This window comes from Chenopodium quinoa, unplaced genomic scaffold (genome assembly GCF_001683475.1).
Source record: "Chenopodium quinoa cultivar QQ74 unplaced genomic scaffold, ASM168347v1, whole genome shotgun sequence".
In the NCBI taxonomy this organism is placed as follows: domain Eukaryota; kingdom Viridiplantae; phylum Streptophyta; class Magnoliopsida; order Caryophyllales; family Amaranthaceae; genus Chenopodium; species Chenopodium quinoa.
The window spans coordinates 1,042,817-1,064,521 of record NW_018743196.1 but is presented as its reverse complement, the minus strand read 5'-3'; the positions used below and the strand labels follow the sequence as shown (position 1 = coordinate 1,064,521).

At 43.8% G+C, this 21,705-nt stretch overlaps 1 protein-coding gene across 1 annotated transcript; it reads left to right on the top strand.

Moving 5' to 3' along the window:
• Positions 1-19,845: 19,845 nt before the first annotated feature.
• LOC110732920 (protein FAR-RED IMPAIRED RESPONSE 1-like) lies at positions 19,846-21,444 on the top strand. Its single transcript, XM_021912905.1, has 4 exons — positions 19,846-19,914; positions 20,101-20,189; positions 20,307-20,574; positions 20,701-21,444. Exons 1-4 carry the CDS (start codon positions 19,846-19,848, stop codon positions 21,442-21,444), a joined length of 1,170 nt encoding a protein of 389 aa, XP_021768597.1.
• Positions 21,445-21,705: the final 261 nt, after the last annotated feature.

The window sequence follows — 21,705 nt, the reverse complement described above, 5'->3', positions numbered from 1 at the left end:
GCTTACACACACGTATAGTCACAGAGAAGTACTATGTGTGTTCTGCGGAAGGAAAAAGACATACTGCTGCAAAGAAGACAAATATGGTTCTAATGGTTGATGAAGATAACAAGGATTTAAAACAAAGAAAACCACGACAAGTCTCCATTACAAGAACTAAATGCAAGGCAAGCCTAAGAACAAAAATGAATGATGATGGAAAATTTAAGGTGGTGTCACATGTGTTACAGCATAATCATGAACTAACTAGAAAGCAGTGGCATTATTTGCATCGATCTGAGAGAGAAGTAACAATAGAAAAGGCAGAAGCAATTAAAACAATGAAATCTGCAGGACTTTCAACAATGGACACATATAATTACATGTGTACAGAAGCTAATGGAGAAGAAAACTTGGGGCATAGTGTTGTAGATCACCTCAATTTCTGCTCAAGACTAAGAATGGAACAAATAGAGGCTGGAGATGCTCAGACATTAGTGAATATTCTGATCGAAGAACAAAAAGAAGATCCTAACTAATATTTTAGAGTGAAATTCGACAAAGAAGGTAGAATTTCCAACATTTTTTGGAGAGATGCAATGATGTTAGAGGATTACAAAATATACGGAGATGTTCTTGTATTTGATACAACATACAGAACAAATCGGTATAACCTTATATGTGCTCCTTTTGTTGGAATAGATAACTGATTAGGGGATTTTGCTCCCACCAATCGGAATGCGTCACGTGGGCCAATCAAGTCCTGCCAAGTGTCCCCCGGTTGGAACTATCAGGGCTTGCCACGTGGCACACGCTTATTCGTCCACCCTGGACCTATTATGTCATGACACGTGGCATACTCCATGCCTAATGGAGAAACCGGCCACCCAGGCCCAACTTCCGAGGGAAGCCCAATCAGCCCTAGGTTAACCTAAACCTAGGATTGGCACGTTTCCCAAGGTTATAAATACCTCCCTTAATCCTCATTAAAGGAGATTACGCACATTAAACACTCTCACCTAGAGAGACCCAATCACTTTAATTTCCACATTAATTACTCCTTAATCAAGTGCTAACTTGACCGTCGGAGGCGGATCTCCAATCATCCGGTGCATCCGTTTGTTTTGCAGGTACAGGCGTCCGGTTCCAGTCTTGGAATTGTAACTCTCCCGCAGGACATCAGAAAACCCCAAAACATCTTGGCGCCGTCTGTGGGGAGAGTACTTCTGAGATGGCATCCACGTCTGTACCGACTCCTGAAGAGAGGCGTCCCCTAGACGACCCTCAAGTTTAGTCGGAGCACGATACTGAGAATGAATTTGAAGTTGAAGCTCACACAGCTTCAGACGGGACCCTAAGGGCCCGACGCACCCGTCATACCGAAAGGAGGGAACGGGAACATCTTCAAACTGGACTCAGTGATCCAGCAGGCGCACTGCCTGTTCAGCAGCAGCCGGCTTATGGGTCTGCTCCCATTACAAGGAACGAACTCATGACCTTCATGAGGGGCTTCAAGGGAGAGATTCAAGAGTTGCTCAACAAGAAGCCTGCTCTGGCCAAGGAACAGTCGACTAAGAAGCCTTCCACTTCAGGGAAGAGGAAGCCAGTTCAGGGGCGAGAGGCGACCCCTCATCCTAACTCTAGGAAGTGGGAGCCGCCTGCCCTTAATTTCACAAAGTACCGCTTTCCAACTCCAGGAAAGAGGAAACCTGTTCGTCATATTCAGGCGGACGGGTCGAAGAAAACATACACGGATGCTCGGCTATTGCTAGAGCAGAAAAAGAATGACCGATTGTCAGAGTCGCCTCTACTTCAAACTTCCAAGACAGTCTACGCACCTCGATGAGGCATACTCAGTCGCATCATGAGAGTCAGTCAGGCGGTACCTCCCGTCAGTCCGGCTTTCATAGTGACCAGGCGGTACCATACTTACCATTTGTACCGCAACAACAATATTTTTTGCAGCCACCTCTATTTGGTGGGCATGCAGCAAAGAATTTCCAACCTATGGACTGGCAGCTACGGTTGCTTAGACTTGGGGAACAGCCGTCGGCCTTCTCCAAGGAAATTGCTGAAGCCGCTCAGCCGGCCAAAGTGAAAAATGTATTAGTAGGCGCCTATGACGACACTACTAACCCAGAAGACCATTTGATGGCATTCACCAACCTGATGTACCTTCAAGGGTTGGATGATCCTACTTGGTGCAAGTGTTTCTCAGCGACTCTCAAAGGAATCGCACAACAATGGTTCGGCAACCTGCCGACTGGTTGTGTGAATAACTTCAGGACGCTTGCTTACTTATTCACCTCCAACTTTGCCATGAACATCCTTTCGAAGAAGACGACCCTTGATTTAGGAACGATTCAGCAGGGCGAGAAGGAGAGGCTTCTTTCTTACATCAAGCGGTTTAACCTGATGAGAATACAGATTCAAGGGTTATCGGATGAAGTAGCCTATACTGACTTTTTCAGAGGCCTCAAAGACGGATCGACATTCAAATTTGATTTGGTCCGAAAGAGGGTGGCGACTCTTCAAGAGGCCTTGATTGAAGCAGAAGCTTATATACAGGCGAATGATCTTTGTAGTACAAAACAGTCGGACGGGAAAAAGTTCGACAAAAAAGAAGGGCGACAGAAACAGTTGTCGAACAAAGATAAGAAGAAAAGAAAAGAGGTCTGGGCGACTGATTCCTCTAAACAGCCGGCCCAGAAGAAGAAAAAAGAATTCAAACCATACTCCCCAAAGTATGCGTTTAGCAAGGACAATTGAGAAGCCGGTCCCCATGAAGGGTTCTGCAAGCAACCGAAACCAAGAAAAATTCTGTGATTATCATGAAGATGTTGGTCATCAAACCAACGAATGCATTAGTCTCATGCGGTATCTGGACCGCCTGGCTGAGCAGGGCGATCTTGACACTTATGTCAAGAAATCTACGGGGAATACTTCCTCGAAAAAGAAGTCAGCCAAAAAGAGTCAATAGGCCGACAACTCTGATACAGATGATGCAGTCGTCTACACCATTGCAGGCGGCTTCGCAGGAGGCGGTCCCACTATTAGGGGCAACAAAGACAATATCAGACGGCTAGATGTAAATTCCATTCACCAAGAACGACCCTCCAAATATTCATTTCCTGAGATTATCATCACTGAAGAAGATCTAGGAGGGGTAAGGGGGCCGCATGACGACCCTATCGTTATTGAGTGTAAAGTGGCCAACCAGAGAGTTGGTCGAATCCTTATAGATACTGGAAGCTCCTCAGATCTTATCAGTAGCAAATGTCTGTCAAAATTAAAATATCAGACTGATTGCATACATCCAGCATCCCACCCTTTAGTAGGGTTTGGAGGAGGAGTCGTCCACCCAGTGGGACGAGTGGATTTACCCATCCGCCTGGGTGAGAAAGGGGAAGGACGACACATGGTAGTCCGGTTCCTGGTAGTAGAAGAACTCTCGGCCTACAACATGATTCTGGGACGACCAACCCTGAATAATTCCAAGGCTGTTATAATCCTATCTCTTATGTTTCTCAAGTTTGAGAGGGATAATGGAACAGTCGGGTCCCTAAGGGGAGATCAGAGGATGGCCCGAGAGTGCTATCTCTCGGATATCAAGCCCACTGTTATGACTGCTGGATCAAGTGGTGGAAAAATAGACCTTGACAATGTCAAGGAGAGTGCGCCTGTTCAAGAAGCAGGCGGCAAGAAGAGAAAGGCAGCCCAGACGGGGGCCGCAAGAAAAGACAGAAAATAGCAATCATTGGCAGAGGAGCGGTCGGACGAATTCCGCCCTCAGCCGGCTGGTGAGCATACGGACCTGATCTTAGACGACTCACGTCCTGACCGAACAGTCAAAGTTGGGACGACTGCTCTAAGAGTCCTGGGTGACGATTTGCACAAATTATTGAAAGAATACAAGGACATCTTTGCATTCGAAGTCCACGAAATGCCAGGCATTAGTCCTGACCTGGCGGTACATAAACTGGTTGTGGATCAGAAAAAGAAGCCGGTAAGGCAGAAAAAGCGGAACCATGACAAAGAAAGAAGTCAGGCGGCAGCCGCCGAAGTTAAAAAACTACTTGATGCAGGGTTCATTCGGCAATGTCACTTCCCAGACTGGGTTGCAAATGTGGTGCTTGTTAAAAAGTCGAATGGCACCTGGCGAATGTGTGTAGACTACACAGATTTAAACAAGGCGTGCCCCAAAGACAGTTACCCTCTGCCTAAAATTGATAACCTGGTCGACTCAACAGCCGGCCATGCTTTAATGAGCTTTATGGACGCCTACTCTAGTTTCCATCAAATTCCTTTATGGAAGAAAGATCAGGAGAAGACGGCCTTCGTCACTGATCAAGGGTTATACTGTTACACGATTATGCCGTTCGGTCTTAAGAATGCCCCGGCCACCTTCCAGCGAATGATAAACACTGTTTTCTTTGATCAAATCGGGAGAAACGTCGAGGCATACATTGATGATATGATTGTCAAGTCTAAGCTTCAGACAGATCATCTGTCGGACCTCCGAGAAACTTTCGCCACAATCAGGCGGCACCATGTCATGCTCAATCCCAAGAAATGTGTATTTGGAGTTGAGTGTGGGAAATTTCTCGGATTCCTTATCAATCAGAGAGGAATAGAGGCGAACCCTGAGAAGGTGCAGGCGGTCATCGATATGCAGTTGCCTCATACCGTGCGAGAGGTTCAGAAGTTAACACGTTGTCTGGCGACCTTGGGAAGATTTCTAAGCCGATCAGGCGACAAATGCTTATACTTCTTCCAGGCCATTAAGAAGAAGGCAAGGTTTGAATGGGGGCCGGATGCTGAGGTGGCCTTCCAGAAATTGAAAGTTCACTTGCATTCCTTGCCAAGGCTGGTCAGCCCTTTGCCCAGAGAAGTACTCTACATGTACCTGGCCGTCTCTGATCATGCGTTAAGCGTTGTTCTTCTTGCTGAAAGAGACGGCTGTCAGCTCCCGGTCTACTTTGTCAGTCATGTATTGAAAAATGCCGAGTTGAGGTATCCCTTAGTGGAGAAACTTGGTCTTGCACTCTTCATGGCTGTTAAAAAATTGAAGCCCTACTTTTTGGCACATGCAGTCGTCGTGTATACATATCAACCTATAAAGCGGCCACTGACCACCATGGAGTCGTCAGGCCGGATGATCAAATGGGCCATAGAAATACAGAGCCTCGAAGTTACTTTCGACCCTAGAAAAGCAGTGAAGGGGCAAGCCTTTGCTGACTTTATTGTTGAGATGACTGGTGTGCCTCAGTCGTATGCAACCAAAAATATCATAACTAAGCTAACTGCAAATAAACGTAGTTAGGGAAGTCGAGTTCGAATCCACAGGGAAAAAGGGACTAATAACTGGAAACCTAAGTGGAAATACTCTAGGACGGTAGTAACCTAAGTAACGAGGGGGGTTTTCACGAGCAATGATGATAAATGAACTAAGTAAGAACAACGAACGTAACGAATAGGTAATCAATGAGAAGAACGGTCTTGGTTATGCGAAATCCACTAATGAACATACAAATTGATCATAGAAGTCTCCTCAATCAAGCTCTATTGAACACCTTGTTGTAGAATTCCTAGATTCTAAATTCTCATAAATAGTTAGAAATAGCAAAGCGCTCCTTTCTAACCCTTTCCAATGCACAATTCAAGACAAGCGCTCTAAATTATCCACAAGAAGAAAATAAACGGAGAAATCAACAAGGATTGAATAAATTAACACAAGCGGTCTAATTTCTTCAATAATATTATTCCCTCTTCAAGTTATCAACCAAAAGCATGCATCAATAACCTAAAGTTGCTACTTTGGAAAGATTAATTAGATGCAAGCGAATCCAATAATTCTAACCTAGCAATTGATTAAAGCAAATCATGAAATTAATTCAAGGAACAATATATATTCAATAGATATTAAGAGAAGAAAGATCTCACAATTCGTAGCTAAAAGCTTCAATCTTTAACCAAGAATCCGGAAGATTAAGCTTCCATGGATTCTAATTCCAAAACAAAGAATTCTGAAAATTCCAAGAAAACCCTAGAAAGCTTTTTTTACTCAAAACTTAATTCTCCTTTTTCTAACTTCAAACTTAATTAAAACTAAGCTATTTATATGTTTCTATATTTTAATAACATAACACAATAATAATAATAAAATAATATCCAAAACACGAGCCAAAACAAAGCCAAATTGCTGAAAATTAACCAAAACAGCCCGAATTTCTGCCAGAGCCGCTGCCAGCTGCTCTGGACCCGCTGGCAGCTGCTCTGGCAGCCCCTCACTCTGGTATACCCGCTGCCAGCGGCTCTGGCCAGCTGCCAGCGGCCCTGGCAGCGGTTCCTGCTGTTTTCGCCTTCTTTCCTTGCTTCTTCTTCTTGCTTTGCTTCACCTTTTCCTCAAGCTTTCTTCCTTGCTCTTCCATGCTCCATCACAACTCTCAAATCACGAGCCAAGGTCCATCCTTCTTACATAACTCTTCATTGGTTCCCGAGCTCACTCACTCACTTATACTCATAAATCCCGCCTTTTGCACATAAGTGAGATCACAGCCCAAAACTCACAAAAGCTAACAAAAGTACATATAAAGCATCAAAACACACCCTAAAATGCTTCTCTCAACCCATGATAATAAGGCTTATCAAATTCCCCCATGCTTGAACCTTTACTCGCCCTCGAGTAAACTTAGAGAATAAAACACATCCTCCTCACTAAGGTTCAAAACAGAAGATGGTGGAATCAATTTAGCTCTATGCACTCAAACTCAACAAAACATCCTAGTACTTATCAACCAATCACAATCACACTCCCCCATACTTCACACTTTGAATCTCCCTTTTTTCTTATTTATCAATTCATCCCCAAAATCAACTTGGAACGATAAACGCATAGCCATGAGTATGAATATTCTCAACCGCCTAAAGAAATGAAATTTTTGATAAAATTGGGCAAACAAAAACTCAACTTAACCAAAAATCTCATAAAAACACTTCCACATTCAAGAGTGAAAACAAACAACTCACGCTCTCAAATTCCTAAGATGATCAACAAATTCCCCCAAAATCTCAACTATCTCCCAAAATCACCAAGATGAAACCTACCCCGACACCTCCTTATATCTCCTCCCCTTATGACACCGACTCCGGCAAATAGATGCGAAATTTCCTTGAAAAATCAAATTCATGAACATTTCTCTCTTTTTTCTCTCATTTTGCCTAGGAGCCCTTTCGGGTTTTCATCCTAGCCTCTCATCTTTTTCCAAATCTCACTTTCTCACCCACTCATTAGCCACTTTTTTGCTTAGGTCGCCCTTTCGGGTTTTCAACCTAACCGGGCCCCCATTTTTGCCTAAGCCGCCTTTTCAGGTTTTCGACTTAGCGGGTTTCTTTTTCTTTTTTCTTTCTTTCTTTTTTTTTCATACTTTTTTCTGTTTTTTTTTTTTTTCAAGCTTGCTTCATTGAACCACAATTAAGATAGTTATACAAAACATGAAATCAAGATAACTATACAAAATTCAAAGAATATATGCAAGAATTGCTTCCCCCCCTACTTGAATGAGACATTGTCCTCAATGCAAGAACAACAACAATAAAAACAAAAGTAAGGGAAAGGGAAGAAATAAGTACCACCTTAATGGGAAGGATTCCCGAAGTTGGAAGATTCGGCATTATCAAGGATTTCAAAACTCTCGAGAAGAAAAATGAACTATGGGGACCCCAAGTGTTGCCCATGGGAAGATTATTCTAACCAAATGCATTTCTAATCACCGCATAAGGCATGACATAGTTCTTATTGTTAAAATTGAAAGAAATTCTTGACATCTCTTAGTCAAAGTGGAAAGGAATTCATCTATACCTCACATAAGTAGGTGCGCTCGTGCTCCATCACTTCGTCCAAACCAACCACTTGCAATGCCTCCAAATCGACGACTTTTGTGCATTGCACCATTCTTTTGGGCTGTTGAAGTTGAACCCATGTAGTCTTTTCTTTCGTAGTTAGACGAATGCCCATGAAGTCATTTGCTTGGGGAAAAGAGGGTGATACACCCTCCCTTGAAGTATCCCCTTGTTGTCTACCCCCTTGCAACCCTCGTAGGTGAAGAGGTTGCCTTCACTTGTTATGTCTTCCCATTGCACAAGAACGAATTGCACAAATCTCACCTCCTCTTTCAAAATACAATGAGCAACCCACCAAACCTCCAAACACCAAGGTTCACACAATTCCTCAAATTTCAAGTTTAGAATTTAGAAATTGAAACAATGTTAAGGTTTAATTGGACTTGAAATTGAGGGAAAAGAGGTTAGACGAGGGGTTTTTAAATTTCTGAATTTTGGATTGAAAATGGGGCAAATGGGTTGTTTTGGATAAAGAATACTTGCTAAGGGATAGAGGGAAGTGATTAATTGGGGTTTTGGATAAAGACTAGAATGAATTGGATTGTAGGATTGAAGAAAAAGGGGTTTAAAAGGGCAAAAATTCAGGTATGCAGGGAATGCCGCTGGTAGCGGCTTGGGGCCCGCTGCCAGCGTCTTAAGAAGGAATTTAGGGTGAATGTTGTTGGAAGACCCGCTGGCAGCGGCTGCTGCAAAAAAAATATTTTTTTTTTTTTTTTTTTTTTTTTTCCTGAAGGACACCCGCTGGCAGCGGCACCAGACCCGCTGCCAGCGGCTGGGGCAGAACTTTGGGATTTTTTGGCTGCTTGGAGAGCCGCTGGTAGCGGCTACAGAGCAGCTGCCAACCCGCTACCAGCGGCTCCTGCAGGGGCTGCCTCCCAAAGCCTGTTTTTACCTGTTTTGCTCTATTTTTGCTCACAATACGTACTCCCAAAGCATCCTCCTACATAAATCCACCAAAAGCACTGGGTACATCAAAACAAAAACAATAAAAACTAAAATAAATGAAAACGGGGAAGAGTTTTCGGGTTGCCTCCCGATTAGCGCCTTTGTTTAACGTCGTTGGCTCGACACAACTCATGAAACTTCGTTAATCAATTGATGGCTCGTAGAGATCGATGTTCTCCAAATTCTCGACCTTGAACCCTTCGTAGTATGGTTTGAGCCTTTTTCCATTCACTTTGAACATGTTGTTGGTCTCTAAACTCCGAATTTCTACCGCTCCATGCGGATAGACCTTGTCAACTTGAATTGGACCCTTCCAACGGGAGCTCATCTTGTCATGCCACACCTTATTCTTTGCTTTGTGGTATACCTGGGATAATTTCTTGCCCGGAAATGATGACGGGGTGGGTGTTGCCCCTAGTGGTATAGGTGGAAGCTTGGACTGTTCATTCAATTCCGCCACCTTCACCTGCACATTAGTAGGTATAGAAGAATCCAAGCAATCACCAGACACAACATTAGTAATAGGTGTGAGGAGCTCATCCCCATGATCAATGTTAGAAACATCATGCAATATTGGATCGACAACATTTATAGAATATAAAGAATGAGTATCAACAGGATACTTTATGGTATCATAAATGTTATACACAATTGCTTTCCCATCAACCTCCATAGTCAAAGAACCGGTAGACACATCGATTTTTGTCTTAGCAGTCTTTAAGAAAGGTCTTCCTAACAGGATAGGGGCTGCTTGTTTGTCATGTTCCATGTCAAGGACGTAAAAGTCAGCAGGAAAGATCAATCCATCAACCTTAACAAGTACATCTTCTACTACCCCCTTAGGATATACATTGGACCTATCAGCTAACTGAATTACTACCCCAGTTTCATGCAAAGGCCCAAGTTCTAAAGATTTAAACAGGGAGTAGGGAATGACATTGATTGATGCACCTAGGTCCAACATGGCTCGGTGTAATGTGGTGTCTCCTATTGTAACAGGAATAGTAAACATACCAGGATCACCACATTTTTCTGGGAGTTTCTTTTGAAAAACTGCAGAAACATGAGCACTCACCTTCACTTTTTCTTTTCCTCCCAACCTGTGCTTTCTCTTGATCGTACACAGTTCCTTCATAAACTTAGCAAAACGAGGAACACTTTTAATCACATTCAAGAGGGGCATATTTACCTCACATTTGCTGAAAGTCTCATAAATATCCTTGTCTTTCTCATACCTTCGAGTATCTTGCAAGGCTTCTGGGAAAGGTGGCACAGGCTCATAAGAGGTAAAGGTTGGAGGATTCGCCTTAGTTTCTTGTTCTACTTCCTCCTCCTCAACTCCAATCAAGTCTTTAGCCTTCTTAGGTGCAACTACAGTTTCTTGCAACTTTTTGCCACTTCTCAATGTTATTGCATTAACTTGTTGCTTAGGGTTCAGCTCCGTTTGGGATGGAAGCTTTCCAGAGTCCTTAGCTTCAAGTCGGCTTACTGCACTTGAGATTTGACTGACTTGATTCTCCAGGTTTTGAATACTTGATCTGGTTTCTTGTTGAAACTGCATCATATTCTGCTGCATGGTAGAAACATTAGAAGTTAGTGATCTAATCATTTCTTCAGTTGACATATTACCTGAATTAGAGCTTTGGCCTTGAGGTGTTAGGAACGGTGCCCTATATTGCTGAAACTGTTGTTGACCTTGAGCATGCTGATGTTGTTGGTTCCCCTGGGAATTCCCATATCTCAAATTTGGATGATCCCTCCATCCTGGATTGTATGTATTCGAATATGGATCATATCTTCTCTGAGGACCTTGCCCTTGGAAACCCATTGCATTGGCCTGCTCATTCTGTTCCTCTTGTAATTGAGGACATGCATCAGTGGGATGTCCTGTGGAGGTGCATAAACCACAAGCATTCAGTTGCTGTGGATTCCTTGAGTTCACCATGAACTCACGCATCATAGAAGTCAAATCAGCTACTTGACTCTCTAACTCAGTTGTATTTGAATTTGCTGCATTCACCCGGCGCGTGGGAGTTCTCTGACTGAACTGCCTAGAATTCTCTGCTAGCTCTGCAATCAGCCTAGTTGCATCTCCTGGAGTCTTATTCACTAGCCCTCCACCACTTGCTGCATTCACCATCCTCAAATCATCATCTGTTAGACCTCCATAGAAGTATAGGATGAGGTCTTGATTGGAATACCCATGGTACGGACAACTAGCACACAATCTCTTGAATCTCTCCCAATACTCATACAAGGACTCATCTTCCTTCTGATCCACATTGCTGATAGCTTTCTTAAGGCTTGCAGAAATAGTGGCTGGGTAATACTTCTCTAAGAAACACTTCTTCAAACCTGCCCAATTTGTTATGCTCCCTGGGGGAAGATAGTAAAACCAATCCTTCGCTGCATCTTTGAGAGAAAAAGGAAATGCTCTCAACTGAATTTGCTCATCAGTCATCCCAATCGGTTTCATGCTAGTACATACCACATGAAATTCTGCCAGATGTTTATTTGGATCTTCACCCTTCATGCCATGGAATGCCGGCAATAGATGAATTAGACCAGATTTGATCTCAACATTAGCACCTTCCTCCAACTGCTGATATGCGATGCACAACGGCTGTTGGTTCAAGTTAGGAGCTGTTAGCTCTCTCAGTGTTCGATTTTCTGCCATCACTTCCTCTTCTTGAATGTTGAAGATGTATGTTGATTCACTGGGGTTTGTTCTTGCCTCTCTTCGCAACCTGGAAATATTTCTTTCAATTTCTGGATCAAACTGCAAAACTTCTTTGTTAGCAGAACGGGTACTTATCATACCCTAGCGAACAAACAAAGAAAAAAATAGCTAAGAACAATCCTAAAATAAATTCTACTAAGATAAACAATTAAACGGTAACGCCTAAGTCCCCGGCAACGGCGCCAAAATTTGGTGTGCCTCAGTCGTATGCAACCAAAAATATCACAACTAAGCTAACTGCAAATAAACGTAGTTAGGGAAGTCGAGTTCGAATCCACAGGGAAAAAGGGACTAATAACTGGAAACCTAAGTGGAAATACTCTAGGACGGTAGTAACCTAAGTAACGAGGGGGGTTTTCACGAGCAATGATGATAAATGAACTAAGTAAGAACAACGAACGTAACGAATAGGTAATCAATGAGAAGAACGGTCTTGGTTATGCGAAATCCACTAATGAACATACAAATTGATCATAGAAGTCTCCTCAATCAAGCTCTATTGAACACCTTGTTGTAGAATTCCTAGATTCTAAATTCTCATAAATAGTTAGAAATAGCAAAGCGCTCCTTTCTAACCCTTTCCAATGCACAATTCAAGACAAGCGCTCTAAATTATCCACAAGAAGAAAATAAACGGAGAAATCAACAAGGATTGAATAAATTAACACAAGCGGTCTAATTTCTTCAATAATATTATTCCCTCTTCAAGTTATCAACCAAAAGCATGCATCAATAACCTAAAGTTGCTACTTTGGAAAGATTAATTAGATGCAAGCGAATCCAATAATTCTAACCTAGCAATTGATTAAAGCAAATCATGAAATTAATTCAAGGAACAATATATATTCAATAGATATTAAGAGAAGAAAGATCTCACAATTCGTAGCTAAAAGCTTCAATCTTTAACCAAGAATCCGGAAGATTAAGCTTCCATGGATTCTAATTCCAAAACAAAGAATTCTGAAAATTCCAAGAAAACCCTAGAAAGCTTTTTTTTCTCAAAACTTAATTCTCCTTTTTCTAACTTCAAACTTAATTAAAACTAAGCTATTTATATGTTTCTATATTTTAATAACATAACACAATAATAATAATAAAATAATATCCAAAACACGAGCCAAAACAAAGCCAAATTGCTGAAAATTAACCAAAACAGCCCGAATTTCTGCCAGAGCCGCTGGCAGCTGCTCTGGACCCGCTGGCAGCTGCTCTGGCAGCCCCTCACTCTGGTATACCCGCTGCCAGCGGCTCTGGCCAGCTGCCAGCGGCCCTGGCAGCGGTTCCTGCTGTTTTCGCCTTCTTTCCTTGCTTCTTCTTCTTGCTTTGCTTCACCTTTTCCTCAAGCTTTCTTCCTTGCTCTTCCATGCTCCATCACAACTCTCAAATCACGAGCCAAGGTCCATCCTTCTTACATAACTCTTCATTGGTTCCCGAGCTCACTCACTCACTTATACTCATAAATCCCGCCTTTTGCACATAAGTGAGATCACAGCCCAAAACTCACAAAAGCTAACAAAAGTACATATAAAGCATCAAAACACACCCTAAAATGCTTCTCTCAACCCATGATAATAAGGCTTATCAATGACTCGTCCCCCTGATTCTCGAGATCCAGACCAAGTCTGGAAGGTATATGTGGATGGAAGCTCTACTTCAAATGGTTGTGGAGCAGGCGTCATATGTCAGTCGCCAGAAGGCGACAAGTACGAATATGCTCTAAGCTTCAGTTTTCAGGCCTCAAACAATGAGGCAGAATATGAAGCTTTACTAGCCGGAATCCGCATGTGCAAGGCGGCAGGGGCACGAAAGATAAACGCCTTTTCCGATTCACAATTGATAGTGAGTCAGTATAATGGCGAATACGAAGCAACCCATCCGGCCATGATCAAGTATTTACAGGCGGTACGACAGGCAGTCGGTTCACTTGAAGATTTTCATCTGACTCAAGTGCCGAGATCAGAAAACAACCAGGCGGATGCACTTTCAAAATTAGCATCGTCCGCCTCTTGTGTTACTCCTCGAACTGTTTTTTGGGAAGTAATGGAGAAGAGAAGCATCGAGGAAGACCCTATTGGAATCCTAGACAGAAGCTCAACCTGGATGGATCCAATCAGGGCATATCTGACAGACGATACCCTGCCGGATGATCATCACCAGGCGGCAGCGCTGAAAAAACGGGCGGCCAGTTTTGAAATGATAAAGGGAGAACTTCACAAAAGAGGGTACCTTCAACCCTACTTAAAATGTGTTACTCCAGAAAAGGGGCGAGAGATACTAGACGATCTTCACTCTGGTTACTGCGCTTTCCATATAGGCGGTAGGACGCTTGCTCAACGGACAAAGCGACAGGGCTACTTTTGGCCTACTTTAGAAGCAGATGCAATGGAGATGGTGAAAAAATGTGACAAGTGCTAAAGGTTTGGCAAACTAATTCACCGTCCGGCTACTGACCTCACTACCATTCATAGCCCACTACCGTTTGCTAAGTGGGGCATGGATATTCTGGGTCCCTATACGCCTGCTACAGGCGGAAGGAGGTACATACTTGTTGCAGTCGACTACTTCACTAAATGGGTGGAGGCGGAGGCTGTAAAGGGAATCAAGACGAAGGATGTAATTTCATTCATCTGGAAAAATGTCATCACTCGGTTCGGGGTTCCCATGTCTATGGTCTTTGATAATGGTCCCCAATTTAAGACGCATGTTCTCAAAATCTGTTTGGGTGACCAAGGAATTGCACACCACTTTGCATCAGTCGGTCGTCCACAAGCAAACGGCCAAGTTGAAGCTTTTAATAAAATCATCTCAGACGGTCTCAAGAAAAAGATTGAACGAGCAGGCGGCCTATGGGCGGATGAATTACCACATGTTCTCTGGGCCATTAGGACGACTGAAAAAGGGGCGACTGGAGAAACTCCATTCCTCCTAGCTTATGGTGCGGAAGCTGTTCTTCCAATAGAACACTACGAACCGACTCTTCGAGTAATGCTATATGACGAAGAGGTAAACTGGGAAGCCATGCGCCTGGCATTAGACTCACTCCCAGAAAGGAGGGGCAATGCTGTCTTGCGCCATGAAATTTACCGCCTGAGAATGACTAGATCATACAACAAAAAAGTACACATGCGTCCACTCAAAGTGGGGGACTTTGTACTTAGAAAAATGGAAGCAGTTGGTAGGGCTAATGAGTCTGACAAACTAACTCCCAACTGGGAAGGACCCTATCGAATCTATGAAGAGGTCAGGGACGGTACCTACCGTCTGGAAACACCAGACGGCCAACCGTTGCCTCGAACCTGGAATGTAGATAATCTTAAGAAATATTTCTTTTGAATGATGTAAATAGTCGAGGGCTATTTAATAAAAGTTTGATGTTTCATTCAATTCTGTACTAAGAGGGGCATGCCTACTGACAAACAGTCGGCTACTCTCCATGTTTAATTTTCATTTTTTACCTAAGAGGGGCATGCCTACTGACAAACAGTCGGCTACTCTCCATGTTTAATTTTCATTTTTACCTAAGAGGGGCATACCTACTGACAAACAGTCGGCTACTCTCCATGTTTAATTTTTACTTAAGAGGGGCACGCCGCTTGTTCCACAAAACCGGTTACTCTCCCAGAACATAGTTCACCAAGAACTATCAAAGGCTCATGGCTAAAATGATCAGACCAGGCGCCAAGCCAACTGATCCAAATATAAATTCAATTCGACCTGTCCCAACATTATAGCAGGCGTCCGACGGCATCCATCCGGATGAAATTCGTCGCAGAGAGCAGCTCCCTTTTGGGTGGAACATTTTTCTATAAAATCATTACACGGCACCTATACGACTGTCTAACCAAGACAACCATGTAGCCGTTTTCCCGGACAAGGATACCTCTCACTTAACTGACTAATCAGGTCAAACAAGTGTTCGCAGTAACCATCTGTGTCAACCGACCGACTGAACTACTTGGGATAAGAACCATTGGTATCTTATGAGTTAATAGCCAACAAACATTGGCGAATAAAGGGGAACAACCGGTACCCACCGCTTGATACCTCTACTACTCACTCACTTGGCGACTTGGTAACAATTATGTTTCCATGGTCACTCCTTAAAAAATTTAGTATGAAGCTAAAAAGGTGTTCACACAGCGCCTGTTCACACTAGATTAAAAGTGGCGGGGAACAGTCGGCCTGGACCGACTAGAGTCTCTATCTTAAAAAACAAAGGCAGGTTGGAAACCACCTTCCTACTTGGTTGAAGGAAATCCATTCTTTAAAGTGGCCGACTGATCGCTTAGCCTGGAAACAGACAACCAGTCGTCCAGGGGCATAGGTGGCGTAACTAACTATCTCGTACCTGTCCGCAACTATCGGCCATGCAAAACAGTCGGTATAGTGTGCAATTGGATATCAGAATATTCGATACTTAAACAAATTTGAAACAAAACAAAAATGAAATATTTTGGCATAAAAAGAAGCCGGTCATTAAAGACCGGCCAAATATTCAGAATCCCGGCCCCCTGGCCAGGTAAATAGAAACAAACGGCACGCAGGCCGTGAAAAGAAGACATAAAGCTTAAGAAGGGGGCAGATCTTCAATATTAGCAGCTGCCGCCTGGTCAGCACTCTTTTTGCTGGACTCGCCTTCAGCTGCATCCTTCTTCGATGCATTACCCCCAAGCGGCACAAGCGCCACTACCGGCTCCTCCTCCTCCAACGTCTCGTCCTCAGCAGCCGCCAGGATCTCTTGATTATATCTATCAGAACACTGGCGGTACGTTTTTTCCCAGGAGGAATAGTCGGCATTGGGGAAGAGGCGGCCCCAGGTCATGCGCTGGATTTGAGCAGAGTCTTCCATCATCTCCCGGACCAGCTCTTTCTTTTCTTGCTCGGCCTTTTCCGAGAGCTCCTGAGTAAGATTATTCTCCTGGGTCACCAGGCGTTCCTTTACGTGCGCCAAGGATTTCTCCAAGGTGTCGTATGAGGACATTTTTTGGCGAAGAGGTCTCAGCTCGGCCTTGAGATTGTTGATGGTCGCCTCCAGCTCGCTATTTTTCTTCTGGGCCGCCTCTAACTGAGCCCGGATGGCAGAAGTAGCCTGCGCCTGATAATAAAGAATGTCAATTGTCAGAACTTCATTTTGGGCAATTTGAAATATTGCCTTATCACAGTCAGAGGCGGCCATAGCTTTTGCAGCCTTTACCTCTTTGTTCTTCCTGTCAAGCGGCTTGCGGAGGCCGTTCACTCGGAGCAGGGCCTAAGTAAAAAGGGAACAGGCGTCAGTTTCCAAATAAAAAACAGGCGTCCTGGAATTCAAATAACCAAAAATATGCTAAGTATACCTCAGCAAGGACCCCTGCAATCCCGTCTAGGTCAAGGGTGCCGACACCCCTGACCGCCTCCCTTTCAGCTGGAGGAACGACCTTGATCATAGACTTGGCCACCTCGACCAAGTCAGGCTCCTGAGGGCCGGCTGCATCAACCATAAGAAAACGAGTTAGACCTAGTAAAGAAGGGAGCAAGTCTAAATTCACACAGACAGCTTCATACTTCTAGGCGGCCCAATTGGAGTTTTAGAAGGAGTGGCCGGCTGTTTCTCAGCCGCCGGCTGTTTCTCAGCCGCCGCATGTTTCCTGGCAGAACCAGGAGAGCTCGCAACAGTCGTCCTCCGGGTCTTGGAGTCCGGCTGTTGGGAAGAAGAAGCTCTTGGAGCACCCGTCTGAAAAAAAAAAAACAAACAAAAAAAAAAAAACAACATTCGGTCAGTATATGCATAAACCCAACTCCAAAAAGAGAGTGAAAGGTTCGAAGCTCACCAAGGGCGCCCCCTTGTTGGGGGAGTCGGTTGAGGACTGTTGCATGATGGAGGCCCGCAACATGGCCGCCGCAGTCTTGGAGGCGGTAATTTTGCTCATGGCGTCCGCTGCAAAAACAAATAGCAAAGTTAATAAAAAGTCATAACAGTAATGCATGGAAAAACAGAGTATTCGACAGGCCGGCTACTTCTTGAGCACCGACTGCTGAGGCCACAGGCGGCCAAAAAGTACTCGTCGTAGAGCCATTTGAAGCTCGGGACGCAGTGCAGGGGTACTTGCTCTCGTACCCCTGAAGTAGAGTCGACCCTCGACTCTACTTTAAAGAGTCCTTTATCCAGGATCTCTTTCTTAGCTTTGGGGGGAACAGGCGGCATGCTGCGGCCGCCTGCAAGAAGAGGCGGATTCCTGTTCCACCTGTTGAAGCGCTTGTTCAACTCTGTGTCTGAACTCTCAATGATAAGGAAGGTGCTTCGCCAGTCCTTCCACTTGTTTGCTTTACCTCTTGTCATGAGGTAGCCTCTGTGGCTTGTCAATTGATACCAGCCGGTACCGCCTGCTTTAGGGGTCCGGCTGAGGTAGTTCATGTGGGCGAAAGCCTCGAAGTTTGGCTCCACCCCGTGCAGTTCGCACCCGGCCACATAGCCGAGTACGTTGACCCAGGAGTTCGGGGCTAACTTCCATCACCCCAACTCATACCCATCCAAGATCCGCTGAACAGCCGGATGTAGTGGGAAGCGCAGCCCAGCCTTGATGGCCGCCTCGTAGCAGCCAAAGCAGGCGCCATCATAGCTAGTACCAACCGGCCAGACGACTGTGTCTTCTGGATCCGGCACGAACACTAAAAATCCGGGGCCCATTGTGTGGTTCGCAATAAAGCTCCCCACTTTCTCTTGCATGGCCGTGATCCGGCCCCGTGGGACAGTGCAGTAGTAGGGGGTATTTTGCTCTCGGTAAGAGGCGGATGGCTCCGCCCAATTGTCCCCCTTCTCAACTGCGTGAGAAAGCCTCGCCTCTTGTAGGCGACTGTTTTTCTCTTCTGTGTCCAGAGAAGCATGGCCAGAAGAGCTAGACTCGGATTCGTCCTCTGACGAGTCCGAAGAGGACGACTCCTCCCCTCTCCCAGAGGGGCCCGCCTCCTCTCCTTTAAAAGGAGCAGGAGAGAATGTAGACTTGTCAACTGTAAAATTGGAAGGGGTCACTTTGACTCCTCCCTCAGAACTGTCGGCTTTCAAGCCGCTTTGGTTCACTTCCACATCTGGCGCCTGGTCAGATGTTTCACTAATCGGCACCCTGTGGGAGGAGCCGTCTGAGTTCGAAATTCTAGCAGTTCTTTTCGTTCTGGCCATCATGTTCTGCATAGACACAGAGATAGTCGGACTTTGTATAAAGGGCAAAGATGGGTCCGGAAAAGGGCAGGCGGCACTCCTAGTCCTAGATTCAGCCGTCCCCGGTGACCGGCTGATCACTAACCTAGGTCGTGTCGTGTGCTTCCGTGGTGCCATTTCAAAAAAGAATAAAATAAAGAGAAAATTAAGAGTAAGAGAACCGACGGTTACCTGAACGAGTGACGTTGATGGAGATCTGAAAATCCTTTGCAGTCGGCTTGTCAGAGCAGGCGGTAGGCAGAAAGGGTCCAAAATGCCAGAGCAAGTTCAGGGGTCCGAATGTTCTCTCAAAAAGTTCTCAAGTGTGAAAATGACTGAAGTCAACACTCCCTTATATAGGCGAAGTGAAAAGGCGAAGGGTCACTTCCAGAATTCACAATTTGGGCGGGATATTCTCTCGGCCTTTCGCCGAGTGACACCTGTAGCAGGTCGTCGCCTGTTACAGTGCGACACCTGTCACAGGTAACACGTGACCAGTCACGTGCCACCTGTGAGGGGCAAATGATTAGGGGATTTTGCTCCCACCAATCGGAATGCGTCACGTGGGCCAATCAAGTCCTGCCAAGTGTCCCCCAGTTGGAACTATCAGGGCTTTCCACGTGGCACACGCTTATTCGTCCACCCTGGACCTATTATGTCATGACACGTGGCATACTCCATGCCTAATGGAGAAACCGGCCACCCAGGCCCAACTTCCGAGGGAAGCCCAATCAGCCCTAGGTTAACCTAAACCTAGGATTGGCACGTTTCCCAAGGTTATAAATACCTCCCTTAATCCTCATTAAAGGAGATTACGCACATTAAACACTCTCACCTAGAGAGACCCAATCACTTTAATTTCCACATTAATTACTCCTTAATCAAGTGCTAACTTGACCGTCGGAGGCGGATCTCCAATCATCCGGAGCATCCGTTTGTTTTGCAGGTACAGGCGTCCGGTTCCAGTCTCGGAATTGTAACTCTCCCGCAGGACATCAGAAAACCCCGAAACAATAACCATTGGAAAAATTGTATGTTTGCATGTGCTTTCATAGGCAATGAAAAAACAGAGTCGTTTGTGTGGTTGCTTGAAACCTTTAAAAAATCTATGGAGAATAGAATTCCAACCTCCATATTCACTAACCAAGACCAAGCTATGGCTACTGCAATTGAGCAGGTACTTCTTTTTCTATTACAATATCATATTCACTGATTCCACTCTCATTTTAAGTCATTTTTGTGTTCATAACTTTTATGAATATAAGTATCACTTTTGTGAGTATAAATGTTACTTTTGTGAGTAAAAATATCACTGTTGTGAGAATAAGTGTTCAAGTTTAGTGACATCACATTCTGAATGCAGGTATTGCCAGACATAAGGCATAGGCTATGCATATGGCACTTAGAACAAAATGAAATAACACGATTTGGAGCCCTTAAAAGGGATAATGAGTTCAAAAAAATATTCAACAAATGCTTGAAGGGATGTGTGACAGAAACATAATTTGAAGAAAGATGGAAAGAAATGATATAAAAATTTGATTTGGTTAATCATGCATGGTACCAAAGGGTGTACAATCTAAAGGAAAAGTGTTGTCCAGCATTTAGTAAAGAATTCTTCTCGGCAGGAATTCTTTCATCACAAAGAAGTGAAAGTACGAACCATGTAGTAGGATTCAGAGCTAATAAATCAACAACACTGACAAAATTCTATAGAATCTTTGTAAGAACCATAAAAAGATGGAGAAGTGATGAGAAGTATAATGAGTTTACCTGTAGCAAATCAATAGCCTTTACTTCATTGCCACTATCCAGAATGCTAAAGCATGCTGCTCAGGTAATTCTATATTCCTTTTGTTACATATATCTAAGAACTGAAAACAAACAATATAAGCAAATATAAAAATGATACATGCAAAGGAACATGACTGATAGTAAGCTAATTTATTTCTCTAATGTACAGGTTTACACATTGTCTCTATTTAGAGACTTTGAAGAGGAATTTGGCTACTCAATGGCGACCACAGTACAAATTCTAGGGAGAACTGAAGAAAACATTATTCTTTATGAAGTATCGCTAGAAGAAAAGCCATGGTCTTCCCAACAGGTAAGTTACATACATGAGAGCCAAACTATATGGTGCACTTGCAAGAATTTCGAAGCTTCTGGTTGGCTATGCTGTCACTGCCTCAGAATTTTACATCTACATTCTATTACAAGAATTCCAGAGAAGTACATTAGCAAAAGATGGACAAAGCTTGCAAAAACTGAAGTATGGAATAGAATGGAAAATAAGAATCCAAAACTCCCATATACACCATGGAGACATACAATGATGAGAAAATATTATAACTTAATCTTAAAGAGTCAAGAAAATGAAAAGGCAAGAGCATTCATGGAGGAAAACTTCAAAAACTGTATGAAGATGGTGGAAGACTTACTTGCGGCCGAAGCTTTTACAGAGGAGGTTGCTGCAAGTGATGACAATTCTAATGTGGCAGAGAGTGCTCAGAGTACCAATAATACTGCTTCTTCATCAACAAGTACAACCATACCCACTATATTAGACCCTAAGAGAGCTGTAACAAAGGGAAGAAGCAAGAGAGCAAAAGGAGCACTTGAAAAAGGGAAGAAATCAAAGAAAAAAGCATTACTAGATCCAAATTCAGAGTTTGGATCGAAGACACCTACTGTGCGACTTTTTTGAACTTGTAGTGAGTTTGGATGAAACACAATTGAATACTTTTTTGTAGTGATTTTATTTTTGTTTAATGCTACTGTTGACTTTCATACAAAATTTTGAATTGTGATATGGAATTGCTCATGAATTATGAACATTTATATAATATTACACTAATACTTAAAAAAGTAATGCATATACTGGCAAAAGTGATGCATATACTGGCAAAAGTGATGAATTTACTAACAAAAGTGACACTAACACTTACAAAAGTGATGCATTTACAGA